Below are 20,973 nucleotides of genomic sequence, written 5' to 3' on the forward strand. Positions count from 1 at the left end.
TTAAAAAACAGCGGCATGAAATTAGTAGAGGTCTAGATATTGCCTCACCGGCTCCTTAGTAGAAAGGCTACAAACCGGCTGCACCTCTTGACCCTAATAGGTCTCGGATATTGCCTCTCACTGGCTCCTAATCCTTGAAGGCTTGAACCAATTAATAAACGAATATCTTCTACTTTTAAATAAAATAAATATATAAGCCAAGACTAGTCAATTGTAAGTTTGTAACGGAAGCATGATTAATGGAACCCAGCCATGTGTATGTGGTCTCATGCTCTCTACACAGTCTCTAACTATGCCTCCATCCATATGTGAATGGCTAGCAACACACGTCATATTAACAAACTAATAATTAACGTATCAACTTGTTATCACTATTCAAACGTATCAACTTGTTATCACTATTCAAACGTATCAACTTGTTAACACTATTCTGAAGAGATTGCAAAACTTGATTATATTCATCAAGCAAGAGGATGGTTGTGGCGTCGTTTTATTAATAGAATTTGTGTAGCTGTCTAGATTCCAGCTAAACTTGGAAGTATACTGATGAAAAAAAAAAATTAAAGCCAGAGAAAATTTTAGATCCAGTTTTTATACTCCAAAGTTGACAATGTTTAGGACTGCTCGCAACGTATTTGAGATATTTGTTAACAAAAATGACCATACGTTACCAAATGACAAAAATATGAAGTTATAGGCTCCACTTAGTTGTTTCATCATGGGCATTTTAAGATGCCAATTCTTTGACCAAAAAAAAAAGAATGCCAATTCTAAAAGAGTTGCATACTACGTACGATGGTAAACTAACTTACCAAAATTAGTTTGTCGGATTCTTCTCAAATTTAATACAAAGTAATTTTAAAAAATTACAATCTTATTTTTTTTATCCTTCTCAGTAAGTGTAAAATTGTTAGTAAGATGAAGATTTGTAAAGATTTTTAAAGCCGGTCTAAGAAGAGAAGTCGCATTTGTCGCTATAAATCTTGGTACCTTGTGAGCCGTTGGGTCCACTGTTGAATGCATATAACACTAATTTTCGCCATTGGGATAAATGGTGATTGATTTATGTAAGGAAAGTAGCGTTAAGCGTTTTGGTTCGGTGTTCATCTCAATTAAACAATTAATCAATAATTTATTATATATGTGAAAATGTTGGAATTGACATTGCCGTGTCCGTGCATATATATATATATATATATATACTGTTAGATTTTAGGCCTAAAGATACAAAAACTTATATCAATAAAAATACATGATGTCAAAAAAAGAAAAAAAGAAAAAAGAAAAAGACATGGAATTGTTATGGGCTGCAGTGTAGTAACAGGCATTGTCGTATAGTCCAAGTCATGTCCCAACATTATTTTGCATATGGCATCTACTGAGTCTAATTAATGACTTCATCAACCCAAGGCTTCTTGAGTATTTTGTAAAGAAGTTACCAACTATAAATTTTTAAAAATATAAGCTCACACCGAGACTGATTACTGTGTAAGTAGTAATTAATCAAAAACTTGTACGATTTTGGATTGGATTTGGGTTTTTAACAAATTTATTAAACATATAGTCCAGGATTAATTTAAACATGTAGTGCCATGACATTAATGACCTTAGCAATCGAGACCTTGATCAGGAGTGACCCCAAGCATCTCGCAGAACTCTATGTATTGCTTAACCTTTTTATTCGTATCATCACGACGCCAATTACCACATTCACGGCCATTGACTCTCTTTGTGATTTCTCCGAATCCTAAGTACAAAGCCGGACGCACATTTCTATTCCAAAACCACATTGCGAATTTGAAAGCAACTTCCGGACTACGAGCCACCAGATCTGGATCCTTCAATAGCGGTAGGCCGAGGTGCTTGCCGGCAGCACCATAATACTCGTTCCATGTGATTGATTGTAGCAAACCGCGACCATAGTAGTTTTTCCCCGGCTCACAAGGGTACTTCTTGCTCTTTGAACAATACCTCTCGTTAGATATTTCTTCTTTGTAACAAAAACCTTTACGTAAAAATATAATCTATCAGCTTAAAGATTAAAAAAAAAAACATTGCAGTACCATAATATTGATTATTTTACTTGCAAATATCAAACTTACTTTTAGATCCATATGAGAAATGAGCCAGTATGGCAGCGATCTCACGTTTAGCCACCTTTCCTTTGTAAGCTCCAAACGATTTGAAAGCAGTGATGAAAGCATCATAAGTGTAGAATCCTTTCGCCGAGCAGTTGCTTTCGACTTTTCTCATTATGCTATCGAACAATGCTGTTGTGATAACGGTCTCTATTTTACCACGTGGACCGGCATCGACGTTGTAATCATATCCGTAGGATTTTCCCTTGATATTGCAAGGGCCACTGAAACAAAAAAATCCGCAGTAGTCATCACCAGTGCCACAGAAACCCCATCTGCTGCAACACTCCTTAAGGCCAGGGCAACTAGTATCCATGCAATTTTGCGAGAACACTGTCTTGGCCAAAATTGCTAGAATGAAGAGGGAAAAAATGAGAGCGTTTTTTAGAATCGCGTTTCGGATGGTCATCATGTTATAGCAAAAGATGTTTGGAAATCAAGTTTTGGGGGAATGGGATGGTTTGTGGACGTATTTGTAGTTCATAATCACTTGGTTTGTACGTATGGTCAACTACACTATGATATTCTTTATGACTAATAAAACCATTTTATTTTCAAAAATTCAGAAGTTATATATTCTATGTACTTTAAATATTAAGCTTTTGCGAGAAAATTGGTGAAGACTACATATACTAAATTCACTAGATCTACTATCTGAACACTATAGAATTCACAAGTCAACTACTAACCCTGGACTTATTAGAAGCTAAAACTAGAATAAATTAATCTTTCACGTGACAATCTGTTGCTTTGTTATCAATGTTCCATCCCTATGACTTTCAGCTTAGAACAGAAAATGGAGCAAATTATATCAACTTATCAACATTTGGAATATGAAAGAATCATTACATAAAAAAAAAGTAAAATTTGATTCAGATCACCAAGTGACCCCCCCCCCCCCCCCCCCCAAAAAAAAAAGGCTTAAGTCTCGTTGCTCCTCCTAATAGATCACAAGTCTCGTTGCTCCTCCGAATAGATCACAAGTCTCGTTGGTTCCGTTAACAATGACCGGATCATATGTAGTCTAACGTTAATTCCTCTTCTTCATTTTTTTTTTTCTTTTTCTTTGTTGTTGTTGTCACAATTGAGTTCGTTCGGCTAATACTCTATTTTCTTTCTATTAAACTTTAATAAGAAAAGGTCTGATGATACAAGAAAAGCACTTTTCGTTGCTTATATGCTACTTGTCGAGTGTGAAAAACAGGGAAACCATATATATGTTTATTGGATAACAATTCCAATTTTTATCACTTATGACAGGGGATACAAACAACACACAGTATCAATTACCTTAGGAGACATCAACCAAACAATATGCCTCCTAATCTCATATTATTTTATCTATTCTAGTATTTTCGACTTCCCTTTATTAAACCACACGACATTATTAATCCACACGACATTTAAAAAAAAAAAAAAACCACATAAACAAGTAGTGTTTTCAACATTTGAGATTGGTTCCAGGAGTGACCCCAAGCTTCTTGCAGAAGTCCAAGTAATGGTTAACCCTGCTCTGCACCGCAGCTGGACGCCCACCGTTACATTCACCACCGTTGATCCTCCTTGTTGTTGCACCAAATCCTTGGCCAATAACCGGACGCACATTCTTGTTCCAAAACCACATGGCACACTTGAAAGCCACTGTTGGGCTACGAGCCACCATATCTGGGTCCTTCAAGAGAGGAAGTCCGAGGAACTTTCCGGCTGCACCATAGTTGTAGTTCCATGTGATTTGGATCGGACCGCGACCATAGTAGTTCTTGCCGGGTTGACAAGGATATGTTGTGCTTGGTGAGCAGTACCTTCCTCTGGCTATTTCTTCTTTGTAACAAAAACCTTTACATAACCCAAAAGATAAATTTTATATCAAACAAATATTAGAATAAATCCAAATAGAGGACCAAATAAAAATTTAACATTTTATAACACCATACTGAAGATAGCATATCCTTCCATCTGATGAGGAAAAATTTCCAGTCACTATAACTATCTTCAATTATCAACATTAAGTTTATTCATGCAAAAGGGATAAATCAGAGATGTTTACATAAATTTATGTGTGTTTTGTTTATATATATATATATATATATATTTTTAAATTAATACTTAATTTAAAATTATTTGAAGAAATTTTCTGAAATATAATTTTAAAAGAGTGAAAAAAAAAAGAGAGAATGTAGTAAACGGTGAACTTACTTCCAGATTCGTGTGAGAACTGAGCCAACATGGCGGCAATCTCACGCTTAGCAACAGTTCCTTTGTAGGCTGGGAACGATTGAGCGGCGTCAATGAAAGCCTGGCGAGTGTAGAACCCTTTGGCCGGGCAACCGCGTCCGACTTTACTCATGATGCTGTTGAAGAACGCTGGTGTGACAACGCTCGCTATGGTACCACGAGGACCAGCGTTTAGACCGCCGGTACCACTGGGAGTAGGTGTAGGTTTAGAGCTACAAGGTCCACTCTTGCACCCAGTGCCACAGTAGGCTTTTGTGGTACCACAATATCCCCACCTGCTGCAGCACATATTGCCTTTACATCCGGTTTTACCGCAGTTTTGCGAAAACGCGGTTTCTGCCATGATGGTTAGAGTGAAGAGGAGAATGATGAGAGCATTTTTCAGAATCGCACTTTGTGTCGCCATTTTTCTTTTCTTTGATGGAATGTATTGGAGGGAGAGTTGTGTGAAGAAACGAGGATGATATGTGGAAGTATTTATAGTGTAAAATTGAAAATATTAAATTATCTTTTGGTCAATTATAAAAATGTTTAATGAATAAGTCGTGACCCGTTCCTTTTCTTGTAGTTGTGATTAAGGAGAAATACTATGCTGATTTGAATTGGACTAGGTCGTAACGTTTAGCTGAATTGACTAAGAGACGGAAACGAATATAATAAAATCGTTTTGAAGATAATCTTTCTTTTTTAAAATTAACAAGTCTTGAGTCGGTTCAGTTTCTCCAACATCCAATAAGAGAGATTAAAATCTTAAAATATATTGTTAAATTATTTAATATATATATATATTGATATGTCAAACTAAGAACAATGAAAATAACCAAACCTTGGGTAGTTTTGTGGCGTAGACAAAGTTTTCCCAAAGAAATAATTGACCCCGCTTTTTTTGTTTAGTTTGAACCTAATTTGATGAAAACAAAAACTAATTAAACCATACTGATTCCAATTCTAAAAGATGTAAGGACTCTGATACTAAACTTTTGGATAATAAACTAAAATAGAAGAATGAATGTATATGCATGCGTATACAACAATTAGCTCGATTCATTGTCGTTCCATATTTGTTAACTAAGACTCATCTCCGAGTTCTTTTTTCATGTCGAATAATTGAGATGAAGAAAACTATAAACTGTAAATCGTACGTAATTGACATGAAAGTAAATATAATTGGTTGCTTAACGATGTATATTACATTATACTATATGTTGCTTTGTTTGAAGGCTGTAGAATCTCATCAAGTCCTTAGCTCGTATTCAAACTTGGACCATGTAATATTATAAGCATATCGTGTAAGCTTTATCTAAATTTCCAATAGTTTCAAACCTGTTAACCAGTTTCTTATACGTATGATATTATCCAAAAAGTTAGATTTTGTGTAAGACTTTTTCATCGACGAGTAAATCCAAGCGATACGATACAGGTAAAACTTTAGATATAGATCATAGATGTGTTGGTCAACTTAATTTGGCTATATATTTATAAAATAATCGAAAACCATTCTTTACTACTGGGGATATCAAATTAGGAAACATAGAACTATCCATATAATATACTATCTGATAGGTTTCTCCATGATTTGGAACACTAATTAATTAGCCCGGCGATCGTCGAGTTCAATAATCAACATGAATAAATTTGTTTTTGGTTTGAACAATTTTGCAAAAAACCGCATATATTCATACAAATTACTTACTTACGGTCCACGTATAAAATAAAGATATGCGATTCGATTTTTTTTTTTCTTTTTCTAAAACATATGTTATATACAATTGATTCGAAATTAAGGTACATGAATCCTTATTATAATATGCAGGTGTAGATGTTATATATATTATGTTATTATTATTGTCTATATGCCTATCGGAGGCGAATATGCGATCGATTATAATATAAGCACGTACATACTATTAGGTTTTCAAGTTTCAAGGAATCTGCAAATATGATAATCTTAGTTTTTCACCTAATGATAATGTTAGTTAACATTACAAACTAATTAATACATTATAAACTAAATAATAATTATTAAGTTTAAATATATTTTTTTCTTTGATTAAAGAGATATTATTTAATTTTAAATCAATAACAATTTAAAATTTTAAATATTTTTAATAATTAATTCTTGAAATTTATTTTTGTGGGACAAAAAAATATCTCAAAACATCGTTTAGGAGAGGAAGTAGTAATTAACGAAAAGTTGGGTTGACTAAAAAACGTTAGAAAAAAAAGGGGGCGTTTACTTTGGAGAGTCACGACAAATAAAGAGGTTTACTTCAGCGCGAATTAAGGGGGGTCCTTGGAATGCGCTGACGTGGCCCTAACTCAAAAGCATGTCACATGCTCACATGTAAATTCTTTTGTTTTTTTTTCAAGATGTAAACTTACTACTATTTTTTATCTTATTTTTTGACAGTCTTTTTTTTTTTCATCAGAAGGAATATATTAGTTAATAAAGTCCATATGTTACAAGATATGATTTCCTAAATTTCTACACTTAATCGTTTAACCGATGGACAATCTAAACAAAAGCCTCCTCGAGATATCAGCCCTATACCAAAACCCAAAAAATTAAAGAAAAGCCTACTGAAACAAGAAGAGGATTAAGAAACCCTCTCATTCTCAAAAAAATTGTTTAACCAAAAGGGATGACCAGTCGCTACATAGGATTGCAGGTGACAATCTTCAGTTACACTTTTGGCAATGAGAGTGGCTCCTCTATTTGCCGTGGCATCTTCAATTACAAGTCTCCAAAATATAATTCTTCCCAGAACTCTCCATATCTCCGATGCTTTGTAGCGGAAGGAAGGCCAGGCATTTGGTCGTATAACAGCACCAACAAGCTGCACATCCTTTAAGGCAAAAATTACATGTTCCATTTTATGGTTGTGCATACATTCTATTGCCCAAACAGAGACACATAAACTTGCCTCATCTCTAGAGTTAACCTTGTTAAAAGCTCTCCTGCTATGAAGTAACACATTCCCTGTGTTATCTCTTAAAACCCAAGAACCACCAACCAATCTATTTCTCTTTGACCAAGAAACACCAATGTTACATTTTATCCAGCCTCTAACCGGAGGATTCCAAGGAAACGAAGAAACAGACCTGATAGCGGGATCTGTCTGACACGGTAGTAAGGTTGTAGTATCGACTTCATTTTGTACCTCCTGGGCAATAAACCAATCATTGACATCTTGTTTTATCTTCTAAGCCGATTCTAGAGGAGAGAAGCTTTTACCTTCAAAAAACAAAAGGTTCCGGTTTTTCCATATTCTCCATATGATCCAAAGGAAGCTTCTTCTTAAACTGAGAGGCCATTTTAAATTATCCTTTTATCTTATTTTTTGACAGTCATGTGATGTTTTCTTTTATAACCAAAAAAAATCCAGCCTTTCGATTCATAATTTTATATCTGAAATCATGATATTAATGAAGATTCCACGATGCACAAATCAAATCTTATCTTGACTATCGCATAATTCGCATTACTCTACTAAAATTCGGGTTTCATCTTGAGTTTTTTTTTTTGTTTTTTTTTTATGTCATGCTAATTGGTACTGTGACTGTCTGTTTTTTTCCTCTCTAAATATTATCTTTATATAAGTGATTTGATAAAAAAAAATTGTTTTATGTAATCAAATTAAGTTTTAATTTTGGATAAATGCCGTGCCGTTCATTTTTCATTCATATAGTTTATATATGTTTAGTTTTCCTACTAGATTAGTGTCTACTTCAAAGTTAAGTGATTACTAAAATAAAACACTATGTATATTCATCATATCTTTTTTTGTTTGGTTTGTATTCATCATATCTAGACTCAGTGAAAAAAAAAGCTAGTAACATCATTTCAATAATCAATAGTCTTTTTCTTTTTTTCATTATCAGTCCTACATAACAACTCCACATATACATTTTTCTAGCTAGAATTCTAGCACTTTTAGTATATATATAGACTCAATTCACCATAAGGAATAGAGCATCCTCCGATCCCTTCATTTACGCTTACCCAAACTAGCTTGAAACTTGGTTTTCACTGACAACAACCCCCGTGTCGCAAGAATCCGACATCACAATTATATATCCTTTGCAAACTGAGTTCATAAGTATGTTTCTTGGTCTTTTGTGAAAGGCTATTCCCCTTTTGATCTAAAAATACTCTGTAGCCATTTAATGTGTTTTACAAAACAGATAACCATTACCCAAAACTTTATTAGTTATTTATTTAAAATTTTATAATAGTCTTTTACTGTCCAAAAATAAACATCATGACCAATTCTACTCAAACATACAAATTTTGTCAGCACATCAATTTTTTTCTTAGATATCATGATCTAAAAGAGTAGGAGTCTTCACTGGTAAAAGCCCAAGAGGGTCCTCTTGTGAGCGAACAGAGACAAATAAGAAGTCGTCGAAAGAGGCCTCTTTACGTCGGTTATGAATTATGATGCGTCTACGTACAAACGCTCTCATGTGTAAGTCCACGCTCATCGTGTGTGTGGACCAATTTTTCTCGGAGTATTTTGTTATTTTTAAGATATGTTCCTTAGTTCAAAATTCAAACTACTGCATGTATATATATATATATACATACATTGAAAAAATTTGCAAATCATTTTAACCTTTTTTGATTGTCAATTATGCAGAAATGTTTTGAGGCACATATTCAATACTCGCAGTGGTATATATTGACCAAAATTAAAAGTTGCAAATTTTAGTAAATACGTTTATTATGGATGGGCTGATATAGTGATATATGCTTCATGCTATGACAACCGATACAAACAACACATTGGTACATTAGAATACACCGCATAATCTTTTATTCGACATCTTTAGTTATAAACTCACACGTGCACGACAACCGTCATACTATAAACCGTGGCATATATTATAACCGCATTTACCATCTTTAACAACTAAGACTTGTTCCAGGAGTGATCCCAAGCATATTGCAGAACTCCAGGTAATGGTTTACTCTGCTCTGCACCGCTGCAGGACGTCGGCCGTTGCATTCGCCACCGTTGATCTTCCTCGTGGTGGCTCCAAAGCCTTGGTCCAAGACTGGACGAACATTTAGGTTCCAGAACCACATGGCACACTGAAAGGCAACTTCTGGACTACGAGCCACCATATCAGGATCAGTCAAGAGAGGGAGTCCAAGAAACTTTCCGGCTGCACCGTAGTTGTAGTTCCACGTGATTTGGATTGGACCGCGACCGTAGTAGTCCTTTCCCGGTGTACATGGGTAAGCAGTGCTCGGTGAGCAGTATTTCCCTCTAGCTATTTCTTCTTTGTAGCAAAAACCTTGGCATAACGTAAAATAATCGTTATTTAAAAACTGATGATAAGTTATTTACAAAGATAATATCATTATATTGTTCACACACTAAATATCATAAATATTGAGGTACGTAATACAGTAGAACCTCTATAAATTAATATTCGGTAAATTAATAATCTCTATAAATTAATAAATTTATTCGGTCCCAAGTTGGAACTAATTCGATAATATAATAAGATAATATTTTTTTGAAAATTCTTTGTAAATATATGGTCCAATCAATAATATAAATTAATAATTATATAAAATTATCTAAATATATGTATATATATACACATTAATTTTTATTATAGTTCATTTTAAATATTTTTACTATATAAAAATCTTTGAGTACTATCTTCAAAACATGATAATTGTTATTTTCATTTTAATTGATTTTATAAAAATATTAATTATAACGATTAAATCTTACTTTAAAACTTTTTTACCAAATTAGAAAAATCTCTTTATAAATTAATAATTATTAATTTATCGAGAAATTAAAACCTTTTATAAATTAATAGAATTTCATTGTCTCAACATTATTAATTTATAGAGGTTTTACTGTAGATGAGTTTAGTGTGTAGTAGACATATATGCATATTATTAATATAAAAGAAATTTGTTAAATTAACCAAGAAACATTATGGTGTCTAATAATATACTTAAAAATCATTATTTTCTTAAGTAAATAATTAGTACATGCATTCATGTAGTAAAACTATAAAGATTTATAATGAACTTACTTTCAGATTCATGAGAAAACTGAGCCAACATAGCGGCAATCTCACGCTTAGCGACGGTTCCTTTATAGGCCTCGAACGATTGGGCGGCCGTAATGAAGGCCTGGCGAGTGTAGAACCCTTTCGCTGGGCAGCCATTTCCAACTTTGCTCATGATACCGTCAAAAAACGCTGGTGTAACAACGTTTTCAATTGTATCACGAGGATCAGCGTTTAGACCGCCTCCACCGCCACTGGGAGTACTTGGTGGGATAGGTGTGGCTCCGGATCTGCAAGGTCCGCTTCGGCACCCGGTACCGCAGTAGGCGTTTGTGGTTCCACAGTATCCATACCTGCTGCAGCATAGGTTACCTGCACATCCGGTCGTGCTGCAGTGTTGCGAAAACACGGTTTTTGCCATAATGGTTATGGTGAAGAGACAAAGGATGAAAGCGTTTTTCAACATTGCTCGTTGGGTAGTCATATTTTTGTGTTTTGGAGTGTGTTGTAGGAGTAAGAGATGTGTGAAGAATGAAGAAGGTGTGTGGGATGTATTTATAGTGTACAATTTTGGTCTAATGCAAATGATATATTGATCAATGTTAGATATTTTTCACGATTGTTGATTGTCTTTTTTCTAAGTCAAAGTCAATGCATCAATGCCCCTTTGTACCACTAAACATAAGTCAATGATACATTTTTTTTTTTTGTTCTTTTCGTTATGAGATATATTATTGTCGGTCATATAAGTCAGATCAAAAACGAATAATCAAAATTTGAAACAACCGAGTTACTGAGATTAAAATCATTCTCATAATTAAAATCTTGATAGAGAAAAGGCCCAACATTAACCAAACCAAAACACATCGATAATGCAATTTGCAAATAGTCAACTAAAGCCCAAGCGGCCTCGGTATTAGACCAGCTTATTGAATTAAACCGGTTTAGTCTTACCAATCCATGGGTCTAGTCGTCTAGAACCATCGAGGCTCAAGTGGAAAACGACGTCGTTGTGTTGCATCTTTGAAGATAGATAAACTTTGTCGATCGGCTCCTGCTCCGCTCACACACAGTTGAGCTACTCCGTTGTTCCAGGACGCAAAAGGGGAAAAAATCGAATTTTTTTCTCTCCAAGCGAATACTAGGGTTTCGAATTCTCCGGTCCGTCAAGGCTTCGAAGAGGTACGATTACGTTTTTATGATGTTCTCCCGGAACTGCTCATTGTTCTTACCTAATAATTGCCGAACCAATGCCTTTATAATCGAATTTTGATTAGTCACAGCGTCCTTCGTCATACCCAAATTCTGATCATGCCTATGCCCAGAAGTATCTTTGTTTAGGTCAATGCTGGGTTCTAATTAGTTGTGTTCGTTGTTTGTTTTGTTTAAGGAAGTGATTGCATTAAGAGAAGCATTGAGGGGGGGGTAAAGATGAGCTTCACTCAGGCTAATTGTTTTCGACCATCCTACTCTTCTTCAAGGATAACAAGACCAAATTGTATCTCCAGTGTACCTATTAGGTCTTCACCACGCTTTGATCACTGCCCTCGTACCAGATTTGCGGTTCGAGCTACTGCTTCAGTGTCTACTCAGTTTTCCCCTCTTCTTAATCATCAGCGTCGTCGTTCACCTACTGTGAAATCGAAGCAGAGTCCTGCTGTATGCTTGTTTGGTGGGAAGGATAAACCCGATGGTAGTAGTGACGAGGTCAGATGCTTTTAACTCATGTTTTAACCAGAGAGTGTTTCCTTTTGTGTATGTTTCTCTGTTCTGTTTTTTGATGATGAGTTGTTTTTTTAATTTCGTTCACAATGATTTGTTGTAATGGCTTCTGTTATCAGATATCACCATGGAAAGCAATAGAGAAAGCTATGGGGAAGAAATCGGTTGAAGATATGTTGCGGGAGCAGATACAGAAGAAAGATTTTTATGATACAGACAGTGGCGGCAACGTTCCTCCACGTGGAGGAGGCAGTAGTGGCGGTGGTGGAAATGGTGAGGAGCGTCCTGAAGGGTCAGGAGGAGAAGACGGTGGTCTTGCTGGGATTGCAGATGAAACCCTGCAAGTGGTTTTAGCGACCTTAGGCTTCACCTTTTTGGTAAATGACACACAAATCTCAGGAAACATTCCAACTTCATATGTATATCGTATCTTGCATTGACTGGATATTCTTGTTTTGCAGTACACCTACATTATCACTGGGGAGGAATTGGTCAAGCTTGCAAGGGATTACATTAAGTTTCTTATGGGAAAACCTAAGACTGTTCGATTGACCCGAGCCATGGATGGTTGGAATGAATTTTTGGAGAAGATGTCGACGCAAAAAGTGTATGATGAGTATTGGCTAGAAAAGGCGATCATCAACACGCCAACCTGGTATGACAGCCCCGACAAGTACAGACGTGTCCTCAGGGCTTATGTGGGCTCAAATTCTGATCGAGACTATGTGGATGCAAATCCTGATGAAGACTATGTGGATGCAAATCCTGATGAATAGTTGGTGGCACTTTTGCCATTGTTACACAACTATGTGAGGTGTCTTACTAGGTTAGGAACAGGAAGAGATTCGTAATAACAATTGAGGTTTTTCTCAGTTTTCAGCTTATGTTTGAAATTAAGAATCAGTTTATGGAACTGGTATTATTATTATACATGATCATCATGCTCGAGGGAAAAGCAAGTGCAAGCCAAAATCTGTGATGTAACAATTCAAAATCTTTGAGATCTTTCAATACCTTTCAAAATTCAATTCTTAACCAGCAATTGCAAAATCAATATGATAAACATAAAAAGGAGAAATTAAAGTTTCTTAGGTTTAGTGGTTGTTGAAGTGCCTTCTTTCTTCTCTGTTTCTGTGGATTTCTTCCGGTCTTTCCTTTCCCTTTTCTTCAAAGCAGTCATGTGGGCCTTAAGAATGGTGGCATAGGATGCTTGAAATCTCTGGTGATCCTTAGCACCAACCTTACAAAACAAGAAAGCACTGTAACAAGTTAGTTTCGGACTAGTCTTAATGATCGCAGACCAGTATCAAATTTATACGAACTTGTGCAAGGAAGGATGAGTAGAGAGCTAAGAGAGAATGCTATCCTATATTCATTATTATCTATAATCCAGAGAGACTAGTGACAGTTAAAAACAATCTCTCCAGTAATGGGTATGTTGGTGTTTACTAAGGGATAATTCCAACGGAAACAGACATGGTTCTATATCTTGAGATATTAAGTAGAGAACATACCGAGGTAGAGACTGTTTTCTTTCCATCAGTAGCTCGAATAAGGCATCTGTATTCAATGGATTCTCCAGCTGAGCTCAGTTTCCTCTTCTGCAACTTAGACTTGAGAGATGCTGACACAAGTAATAAAAAAAGGGTCATATAAGATAAGCTTCGAAAAGATATTTCAAGTACAACCAGATAACAAAAGTGGAGGGACAAGATAGTGTCAAGATTTACATCTTTTCAAAGTAACCCACACAGAACCCTTCTCTTTGCTTTTCTCAAACATGCTCGTGAGTTCATTGAGGAATGGATCCAATTGTAAGAGAACCTGCAAAACCAAAAAAGGATGCCATCAAAAAACGCATTGAATCCTACAATGTAGCGTCAATGCTGAATCAAATCACAGCAAACACAAAACGAAGAATAAAAACAAATCTCACAAAAATCTTCACATGTTTACAAATTCGTTATCTTGTGTTAAATGGCATAAAGATCGAGAATTTACCATTGTTAAACCTCAGATGGATTAGTTTCAGCAGAGCTTCAAAGCAATGTAAAGACTTGTTATCACTTGGATCACTGAGAGAGGAAAAACAAGAAACCATAAACACAATGCAAGTGAAAAGCAATAGTAGATCTGATTGAATTGAACTTTGTCGATATCAATCGAATACGCAACTTAAAAATTCTAAGCACAATTTGAATTTTTTTTGCTCGAAGCCATTCAGATTTCTAAATCAATTCGAAGCTTCTGAACAAATCTAAGCAATAGAATTCAATGTTACAACAATTTGGAGGCGTTTAAAAACCAGATTATAGCCAACAAAACCCAGCTCAAGAACAACGAGATGTGAAGAATCAGAATTCAAACTAAGAAGAAGAAACTATTCAACTGACCAGAGAGAGACTAGAAGACGAATCCGTATGATCGATCTCTCCTGCTTCCACCACCGGCCGGAGGAAACAATTTATTCTTCGGTTAAAAGAAGTCGCCGCAAGTCAAAGACGAATATACCCTCGGTTCCCCGATAGAGTTATTTAAAGCTGGGCTTATTTCGATAAATAATGGGCTTTATTAGGCCCAGTTAAATTGTAAAAACCTTATTAGGGTTTTAATCGGTGTCCGTTCACCTTTCTTCGATCATCTTCGTCGACGGACACCATTGATAATCTCCAAAATTGTTCCCGTCGTAGAAACTGTGTTGCGCAGAGCTGACCTTTGTGAAGTTTAAACGCTAATTTGAGAAGGGCTTTTGAATTTCTCATAACCTAACTTTGCAGCACAACAATGGGTAAAAAAGGAGTGACTCAGAAGAGAAGTAGTAGCAAAAGCTCGAAAAGCCGCAAAGATATCGTCGAAGACCAATTCGATGACGAGATTGACGCCTGTAAGTTTCTACCCACTTGATAAAAAATTGTCCTTTGTTTTGTTTCCTGAAGCTTAATCGATTCTGATGTTTTTTTTTTTTTTTTTTTTTTTGTGTGTGTGTTCACAGTTCATAAACAGAGGGATATTGTTCCCTTGGATATTAATGATGATGATACTGATGATTCGGATGAAGATGATGTGCAGCCTGTTTTTGATTTAAAGGTTTGCTTTTGGTTTTTATGTTTCTAGGCATTTGTTTTTTTTTCTCCAATTCGTTGCAATGCCTCCCTTTTAATTTCGGTTTCTTTGGCTTTTAAATAGGGTGTGGATGATGAAAGTGAAGAGGATGAAGATACAGAAGACGAAGATGAGTCTGCTAATGGACTTACCGCTAAAAGTAAGGATGCCTTCTTATGTTAATGCTTATCATATGTTGTTGTTGTTGCATCTCTTCCGTTAATAATACGGTGTTACTAAAGTTACTCCTTTTGTTTTGAGTGCCTTATTCGTTTTCTCATTGGAATCTTAATTGTGCAGTGATTAGGCAGAAGAAATATCTAAGGCAAAAGTTTGGTGATGGTGATGATGAAATGGCTGATGATGATGATAAGGAGAAAGAGGAGGAAGACAAAAAGATCACATGGGGTGGAAGGAGAGGCATATACCATAGTGTTGATAATGTTGATTTTGAGGTAAGAATTGTCATTGTTTGTTGATAGGCTAGTTTCCTTTTGTTATTATCTGTTCTTTCTGAAACAAACTCTACATAAGTTGCTAATCTGGTTTGGTGTGATTTTTAAGCTCCAATCAAGTGATGATGAAGACCTTAAAGCGGAAGAAGAGGAGGTGATAAGACTACGGAGAGAACAACTTGAATCCATTACAGCTGCTGATGCTGGGTTAGACGATGATAGTGAAGATGACAGCGACAGAGAATTAACCATGGAGGTGGGCTATGGGTGTTAGCGATTACTATCATGTAGTTGATTCTATCTTTGTTGCTTAGTTAACTTACACATCTTTCTGGTTTATATTTGGCAGGAAATTCCTGTCAAAGGCAAGAAGGCTACAAAATCCACCACAGATAAGAAAGAGAAGGGTGATACGGACATACATGTTGAAGAGATCAAGAAAGACATAAACTCTTTGTCAAAAAAAGAGCAAATGGAAGTAGTACTTAGGTAATTTGATGTTTTCTGTTTCTCAAATTTCCATTAGCTCAATATATCTTTATGAGATCGTGATACATATTATGTTTACTAATATTCACCTGAAATGTCTTTCGTGTAGTTCTGCTCCGGAAATAGTTGGGCTTTTGTCCGAGTTGAACGATGCAGTTGAAGAGCTTGAGAGTAAGATAAATCCTGTTATGAGTAAGGTAGACCACTTTACCTTCCAAATTTTTTTTAATAGACTTCTGTATTGTCACTTTATATTACCACAGTTTGAAAGACTATATTGTTACTCCTCCAGAAAATTTATGCAATTATGTCTCCTTGCAGTTAAAGGAAGGAGAAATATCGTTGAGTGGTGGGACAAGGTACCTGGAGGTTAAGCAGATTCTGCTACTGGCCTATTGCCAATCTATAACATTTTATCTTCTTCTCAAAGCTGAAGGGCAGCCCATCCGTGATCATCCAGTCCTGACCCGTATTGTAGACATCAAAGTTTTATTAGATAAGGTTCTGTGAGGTTCCCTTTTACGTTTTTAATCTCTCGACAATTTACATGTTGTACTGCTATGCTATACAAGCTGTGTTTATTAATTTATCACAGCAGCTGAGCTAATATATTATTTTTGTTTATAATTAGATGAAGAAACTTGATGGAGAGCTTCCCCCTGGATTTGAGGAGTCCCTAGCAAGAACTATTGCTACTGGAACAGTGCAAAAGGTGGTCAAAGAAGACCAGCTCGCTTCACCCGTCTCTGATTCAGTAGTTAAAATCACACAGGACATAGCCGAGGTAGAAGTTAGGATCTTACTTGCTGTCACTCGAGTTAAACTCTTATTAGTTGTTCGACAATTTCTTTTGTATTCAACCTTGCTGATCTCCATTTATCCAGCCGATGAAAATTGACAACGCGAGAGAAGAAAAGAAGAAAAAAGGAGAGAAACGCAAGCACCAGGTGAATACAAATCTAAGCATTTTCTATTCTATCAGAGAAAACTCCCCCAACCTCTTGCGTACTGGAACTTTTTTTCGTTTAACTTGAACAAATTTGCTTTCGTTGTAGCAGAATGATCAGGTTGATATGCAAAGTGAGCAAATGTTAAAACTTCGAGCTGCTCTAGAGGGAAAACTTAGAAGCAATGGAGTCCTTGGTTCTACTGTCTCAAAGTCTGATAAAGCTCAAAAACGCCAGAAATTAGCTAATAATAGGTAATAACTTCTTTTTTTCATCACACTGTTAATATGGTGAATTCGGTTGTCCCTTTCTGAAGATTGTGATGTATTATTAATATTCCAATCTCGGATGTAACCAGGAAGCTGGAGACTTTCGATGATTATGTGGATGATGGAGACAATAATAGCACACATGATGTGAAAGCTAATAAAGTCTCCAAGCTTGTGTCCACCAAACGGAAGCCCAAGGTAAAATATATCGCAGATGTGAAAGTTAAATTTGTCTTTTGCTTTTTACGCTATTCTTTTTCTTAAATCTTTTCACCTTTTTGTCTTGGAAGACTGTTTCTGGAGATGATGATTTGCCGCAAAGGGATGATATTGGAGAACGGCGTAGGAAGTTTGAGCTCAGAGTTTTGGCTGGAGCTGGTGTGAAGTCAGAGGAAGATGGCAGGAATGGAAGTGGGGAATTTGCATCAGATGAAGACAATGATCGCGATGGTTTTAATAATGACATGGTTGATAATGATAGCGAATCAGAAGATGAATTTTACAAACAAGTGAAACAGAAGCAAGAAGCTAAACGAGCTGCCAAAGCAGAGATCTATTCAAGGTAGTTATACACTACATTAACCTTTTTTTCAGATAGTTTAGTACTGTTGTTCATTTCCATGACACGTTTTGTGTTGGTTCAGGAAACCACATTTGATTCCGTCAGCACCAGAAGACGTGGATGGAAAACGACTGATTACACCTCAGGTTACAATGTTTCCAAAGCACACAACAAACATCATCTGTTTCTCTACCTAGCACCGTAGTTTAACGTTCCTTTTCATCTCTCTTTTTTTAAATCTCCACCAAAACATAGATACAAGGCAACAGAGGATTGACCCGGCAACGCAACAAGGATCGTAAAAACCCGAGAAAGAACTACCGGGTAAGACGATCTTGGATTGCTGTTTTCTGCAACGTTGGTTTCTTTGACCTGTTTGTTTGCCTTAAGATCTTGAATTTTTGTTTGTAGGATAAGCACGCGAAAAAAGTCATGAGAAATAAAGGACGGATCAGAGATATCAGGAAACAAACGGGTCCATATGCAGGTGAAACTCGAGGTATCAATCCCAACACAAGCCGGAGCATCCGAATCAAGAACTAACCTCCTCTTCTATATCCCCCAATTATCTCTATTTCCATGCTTCTTTTTGCTGTTGTATTATCTCTTCTTCTTTTTTTGGATCTTCTACTTTTCATTTTCTCTTCTTGAAGACCATAAGCAAATCATTGCTCTGCAATTTTTGATGTTTTTGTTTAAACATGTTGTCTTACATTTGTATTTTTAAGGAAGGAAAAAACTTGTTTTTTCTAACTTCAAGGAGGCAAACTCAATATGCTTAAGAGTCAGAAGAGGTAAGTAGTTAATAAAAATTTCAGCCAAATAGATTGATATAAACTCTAAAGTCTAAGCCAAATATTGTGTTCTTCTCTTCGTCCCAAATTGAGAGTGATTCCATTTACTACGATTGTGGGAAAATTTTTAACTAATTTTTCCCCCTTGTTTTCTAGTAATATTTTCCATACGAATACAATGTCACTATTGATCGCTAAAGGAAAAACAATGTCACTACCCAAAACCATTATAGTTCACTATAAAAGTGGGATAAACGGATTTATGTAAAATTAGATTGTGATCAATAAATTGAATTAAAATAAATAATCTAGTTAGATACAACTTTAGGTGTAAAAATCTCAGATATTACACATGTGTTGTAAGAAATTATTATTAATAAATAAAATTTTGTAAAATTGGGCAAATACAAGAGTCTGTTGATAAAGAAAAGTACTATACGACAATATTAAAGATAAATACTTAATTACTTCGGGATTATACAATAAATTACATATTTATAGCCATTATAATCTTTATAACGCATAGAGGAGACAAACGAAATCAAACATGGCTAAAGCACATATTTGTCTTTCTTTCATCATCTTGTTATACATCTCATCAGGTAATCTAATCATCAGTGTAAGATTATTTGCAACATCTTAAATTGATCGTAAGAATTTCAAACTTCTTTAACAATTTCAGTTTTATTTACAATTACAGCAGGACGTTTCGTGAGAGTCAATGCGCAGGTACATGCTTTGAGAAAGAAAGTAAAAGGAAATCAAATTTAATATCATATGATTTTTATAACATTTTGAGTGTGCTTCTTTGTCGCAGAGCCAGGGAGATTGGTGTGTGGCAAAACCTGGCACGACGACCAAACAGCTTCAAAATAAGTTAGACTATGCTTGTTCGAAAATCGACTGTCAAGTCGTATCGACAGGGGGTACATGTTATTCACCAGATAATCTCTATAATATGGCTTCTGTGGCCATGAATCTTTATTACCAAGCTGAGGGAAGATACTTTGGAAATTGCAATTTCGAAGGCTCTGGTCTCATTGCCATAACCGATCCTAGTGAGTTTTTTCTTACTCTAAACAATTATGTAACTTTTGGTTTATTTGATTTGTGAAATCAATTCATTTATTGGTTTGTTTTTGCAGGCTATGGATGTTGTAAATATCAGTTTAATAAGTAAAGCATGTAAATGCTGCGTATAGGTTACAAAACAAAACAAATAACTCTAGTTCTGATATTATATATATGATATCTAAAGTACTTTGGAGTCTGAATGGTTCAATTGTTAAGTATTTGAGTTTTATATCGTTGTCAAAACCATTACTAAATCTAATTTATCGGAAATCATCTTATTCAATAGCATGTGAAGACGAGTTTATAGTGGGAAGAAGGTTTGTCTTGTCCCTTAGCTGAAAAGACTGAAGTATTTTTAGTATTGTGCCTTAAATTGTATTCCAAGGTTCAATTATCCATCTTTTTCATCAATCATTACTAAAACCATTTTTTCCCGAACAAGTAATCTTTTTCTTTCCTTTTTCTTGGACTAACACATGATTATTTCATTCAGTCAAACCAAACCAAAGTACAAAAATGGAGATCCAAAGATACCAAAGTTTAAAAAGTTACAAAGGAAGTTATTCCCTAATACCATAAACAAGAAGATAATAGAGATATATGAATCATTCATATATCTCCTCACTAAACCAAGAACTAGGTCGATTCTTTCCAAAGTAAACCTCTTTCGTAACCGGGAAGGCTGAACAAGATTATTTGATTTTAGTAAGGGAGTAAAACAGAAAGAAAAAAATTGAAATTGTTTACAAACATAATACAAATCAGATTACGAACAGTGTTATGGCATCTTGAATGTATATATGTTTGTAGGGAAATTACTTCTTAATCCAAAATCCGGATTACAACAGTCTTTCCTGTTTCTTTATTGCATACATTTTGCGTGTCTGTCCTTAAACCAATAGAGAAAGACATCCTAAAAGGCTAAAACCTTAATCTTTTGTAGTTGGGAGATACCAGTAAGAGACATAAGATAGGATCGGAAGCCTCTTGCTCTATATATAATGGTGTTCGAGCGAATCCATATATATCCTATTTTTGTATTTCAAAAGCAAGATATTTATTTTTCGGGTTTTGGTTTGATTTTGATAATTTTACCATTTTCAGTAAATGTTCGAATATATTGTAACTATGACAAATTTTGTAACTT

The 20,973-nt window shown here is 35.3% G+C and overlaps 7 protein-coding genes across 9 annotated transcripts; 3 read left to right on the forward strand and 4 right to left on the reverse strand.

Annotated features, from left to right (window-relative positions):
* Positions 1-1,531: 1,531 nt before the first annotated feature.
* LOC104793299 (Chitinase family protein) lies at positions 1,532-2,637 on the reverse strand. The gene is made up of 2 exons (XM_010519637.2): positions 2,103-2,637; positions 1,532-2,005 (listed from the first exon to the last, which is right to left on the reverse strand). The coding sequence occupies exons 1-2, from the start codon at positions 2,548-2,550 to the stop codon at positions 1,608-1,610; spliced, it is 846 nt and encodes a 281-aa protein (XP_010517939.1). The 5' UTR covers positions 2,551-2,637; the 3' UTR covers positions 1,532-1,607.
* Positions 2,638-3,330: 693 nt separating this feature from the next.
* On the reverse strand, positions 3,331-4,817 carry LOC104793300 (endochitinase At2g43610-like). Its single transcript, XM_010519638.2, has 2 exons — positions 4,335-4,817; positions 3,331-3,974 (listed from the first exon to the last, which is right to left on the reverse strand). The coding sequence occupies exons 1-2, from the start codon at positions 4,777-4,779 to the stop codon at positions 3,580-3,582; spliced, it is 840 nt and encodes a 279-aa protein (XP_010517940.1). The 5' UTR covers positions 4,780-4,817; the 3' UTR covers positions 3,331-3,579.
* A 4,262-nt stretch (positions 4,818-9,079) lies between these two features.
* Positions 9,080-10,989, reverse strand: LOC104793301 (endochitinase At2g43620). Its single transcript, XM_087454892.1, has 2 exons — positions 10,437-10,989; positions 9,080-9,674 (listed from the first exon to the last, which is right to left on the reverse strand). Exons 1-2 carry the CDS (start codon positions 10,894-10,896, stop codon positions 9,280-9,282), a joined length of 855 nt encoding a protein of 284 aa, XP_087311018.1. The 5' UTR covers positions 10,897-10,989; the 3' UTR covers positions 9,080-9,279.
* Positions 10,990-11,364: 375 nt separating this feature from the next.
* LOC104793302 (uncharacterized) lies at positions 11,365-13,089 on the forward strand. Of its 2 annotated transcripts, none has more exons than XM_010519641.3 (4): positions 11,365-11,594; positions 11,803-12,119; positions 12,254-12,511; positions 12,596-13,089. In XM_010519641.3, exons 2-4 carry the CDS (start codon positions 11,844-11,846, stop codon positions 12,908-12,910), a joined length of 849 nt encoding a protein of 282 aa, XP_010517943.1. In that variant the 5' UTR covers positions 11,365-11,594; positions 11,803-11,843; the 3' UTR covers positions 12,911-13,089. The 2 variants fall into 2 exon arrangements, with proteins under 2 accessions (XP_010517943.1, XP_087310096.1); XM_087453970.1 differs by having other exon boundaries at positions 11,409-11,594; positions 11,807-12,119.
* Positions 13,090-13,094: 5 nt separating this feature from the next.
* Positions 13,095-14,641, reverse strand: LOC104793304 (signal recognition particle 14 kDa protein). Its single transcript, XM_010519642.3, has 5 exons — positions 14,528-14,641; positions 14,136-14,209; positions 13,865-13,958; positions 13,649-13,758; positions 13,095-13,374 (listed from the first exon to the last, which is right to left on the reverse strand). The coding sequence occupies exons 2-5, from the start codon at positions 14,136-14,138 to the stop codon at positions 13,213-13,215; spliced, it is 369 nt and encodes a 122-aa protein (XP_010517944.2). The 5' UTR covers positions 14,139-14,209; positions 14,528-14,641; the 3' UTR covers positions 13,095-13,212.
* A 56-nt stretch (positions 14,642-14,697) lies between these two features.
* LOC104793305 (protein THALLO) lies at positions 14,698-18,711 on the forward strand. Of its 2 annotated transcripts, none has more exons than XM_010519643.3 (16): positions 14,698-15,018; positions 15,127-15,221; positions 15,321-15,396; positions 15,537-15,691; positions 15,801-15,947; positions 16,041-16,180; positions 16,290-16,377; positions 16,502-16,681; positions 16,812-16,964; positions 17,065-17,127; positions 17,236-17,381; positions 17,486-17,594; positions 17,687-17,958; positions 18,041-18,104; positions 18,214-18,282; positions 18,370-18,711. In XM_010519643.3, exons 1-16 carry the CDS (start codon positions 14,919-14,921, stop codon positions 18,499-18,501), a joined length of 1,989 nt encoding a protein of 662 aa, XP_010517945.2. In that variant the 5' UTR covers positions 14,698-14,918; the 3' UTR covers positions 18,502-18,711. The 2 variants fall into 2 exon arrangements, with proteins under 2 accessions (XP_010517945.2, XP_010517946.2); XM_010519644.3 differs by having other exon boundaries at positions 17,239-17,381.
* Positions 18,712-19,269: 558 nt separating this feature from the next.
* On the forward strand, positions 19,270-20,139 carry LOC104793306 (glucan endo-1,3-beta-glucosidase-like). Its single transcript, XM_010519646.3, has 4 exons — positions 19,270-19,354; positions 19,453-19,481; positions 19,570-19,810; positions 19,898-20,139. Exons 1-4 carry the CDS (start codon positions 19,300-19,302, stop codon positions 19,930-19,932), a joined length of 360 nt encoding a protein of 119 aa, XP_010517948.1. The 5' UTR covers positions 19,270-19,299; the 3' UTR covers positions 19,933-20,139.
* Positions 20,140-20,973: the final 834 nt, after the last annotated feature.

This window comes from Camelina sativa, chromosome 6 (genome assembly GCF_030686135.1).
Source record: "Camelina sativa cultivar CO46 ecotype springtype chromosome 6, ASM3068613v1".
In the NCBI taxonomy this organism is placed as follows: domain Eukaryota; kingdom Viridiplantae; phylum Streptophyta; class Magnoliopsida; order Brassicales; family Brassicaceae; genus Camelina; species Camelina sativa.

Excerpts from the sequence above, each read along its gene's own strand:
- LOC104793301 (XM_087454892.1), bottom strand. The coding sequence starts at position 10,896 with ATGACTACCCAACGAGCAATGTTGAAAAACGCTTTCATCCTTTGTCTC. Across the intron at positions 9,675-10,436 it reads GTTTTCTCATGAATCTGAAA|GTTTTTGCTACAAAGAAGAA; the intron begins GTAAGTTCATTA and ends CGTTATGCCAAG.
- LOC104793302 (XM_010519641.3), top strand. The coding sequence starts at position 11,844 with ATGAGCTTCACTCAGGCTAATTGTTTTCGACCATCCTACTCTTCTTCA. Across the intron at positions 12,120-12,253 it reads CCGATGGTAGTAGTGACGAG|ATATCACCATGGAAAGCAAT; the intron begins GTCAGATGCTTT and ends TTCTGTTATCAG. Across the intron at positions 12,512-12,595 it reads CCTTAGGCTTCACCTTTTTG|TACACCTACATTATCACTGG; the intron begins GTAAATGACACA and ends CTTGTTTTGCAG.
- LOC104793299 (XM_010519637.2), bottom strand. The coding sequence starts at position 2,550 with ATGATGACCATCCGAAACGCGATTCTAAAAAACGCTCTCATTTTTTCC. Across the intron at positions 2,006-2,102 it reads TTTCTCATATGGATCTAAAA|GTTTTTGTTACAAAGAAGAA; the intron begins GTAAGTTTGATA and ends TTTTACGTAAAG.
- LOC104793305 (XM_010519643.3), top strand. The coding sequence starts at position 14,919 with ATGGGTAAAAAAGGAGTGACTCAGAAGAGAAGTAGTAGCAAAAGCTCG. Across the intron at positions 15,397-15,536 it reads TAATGGACTTACCGCTAAAA|TGATTAGGCAGAAGAAATAT; the intron begins GTAAGGATGCCT and ends TTAATTGTGCAG. Across the intron at positions 15,948-16,040 it reads ACAGAGAATTAACCATGGAG|GAAATTCCTGTCAAAGGCAA; the intron begins GTGGGCTATGGG and ends TATATTTGGCAG.
- LOC104793306 (XM_010519646.3), top strand. The coding sequence starts at position 19,300 with ATGGCTAAAGCACATATTTGTCTTTCTTTCATCATCTTGTTATACATC. Across the intron at positions 19,482-19,569 it reads TCGTGAGAGTCAATGCGCAG|AGCCAGGGAGATTGGTGTGT; the intron begins GTACATGCTTTG and ends TCTTTGTCGCAG. Across the intron at positions 19,811-19,897 it reads CATTGCCATAACCGATCCTA|GCTATGGATGTTGTAAATAT; the intron begins GTGAGTTTTTTC and ends TTGTTTTTGCAG.
- LOC104793300 (XM_010519638.2), bottom strand. The coding sequence starts at position 4,779 with ATGGCGACACAAAGTGCGATTCTGAAAAATGCTCTCATCATTCTCCTC. Across the intron at positions 3,975-4,334 it reads GTTCTCACACGAATCTGGAA|GTTTTTGTTACAAAGAAGAA; the intron begins GTAAGTTCACCG and ends GGTTATGTAAAG.
- LOC104793304 (XM_010519642.3), bottom strand. Across the intron at positions 13,759-13,864 it reads GTGGGTTACTTTGAAAAGAT|CATCTCTCAAGTCTAAGTTG; the intron begins GTAAATCTTGAC and ends TACTTGTGTCAG. Across the intron at positions 13,375-13,648 it reads AGAAAACAGTCTCTACCTCG|GTTGGTGCTAAGGATCACCA; the intron begins GTATGTTCTCTA and ends TTGTTTTGTAAG.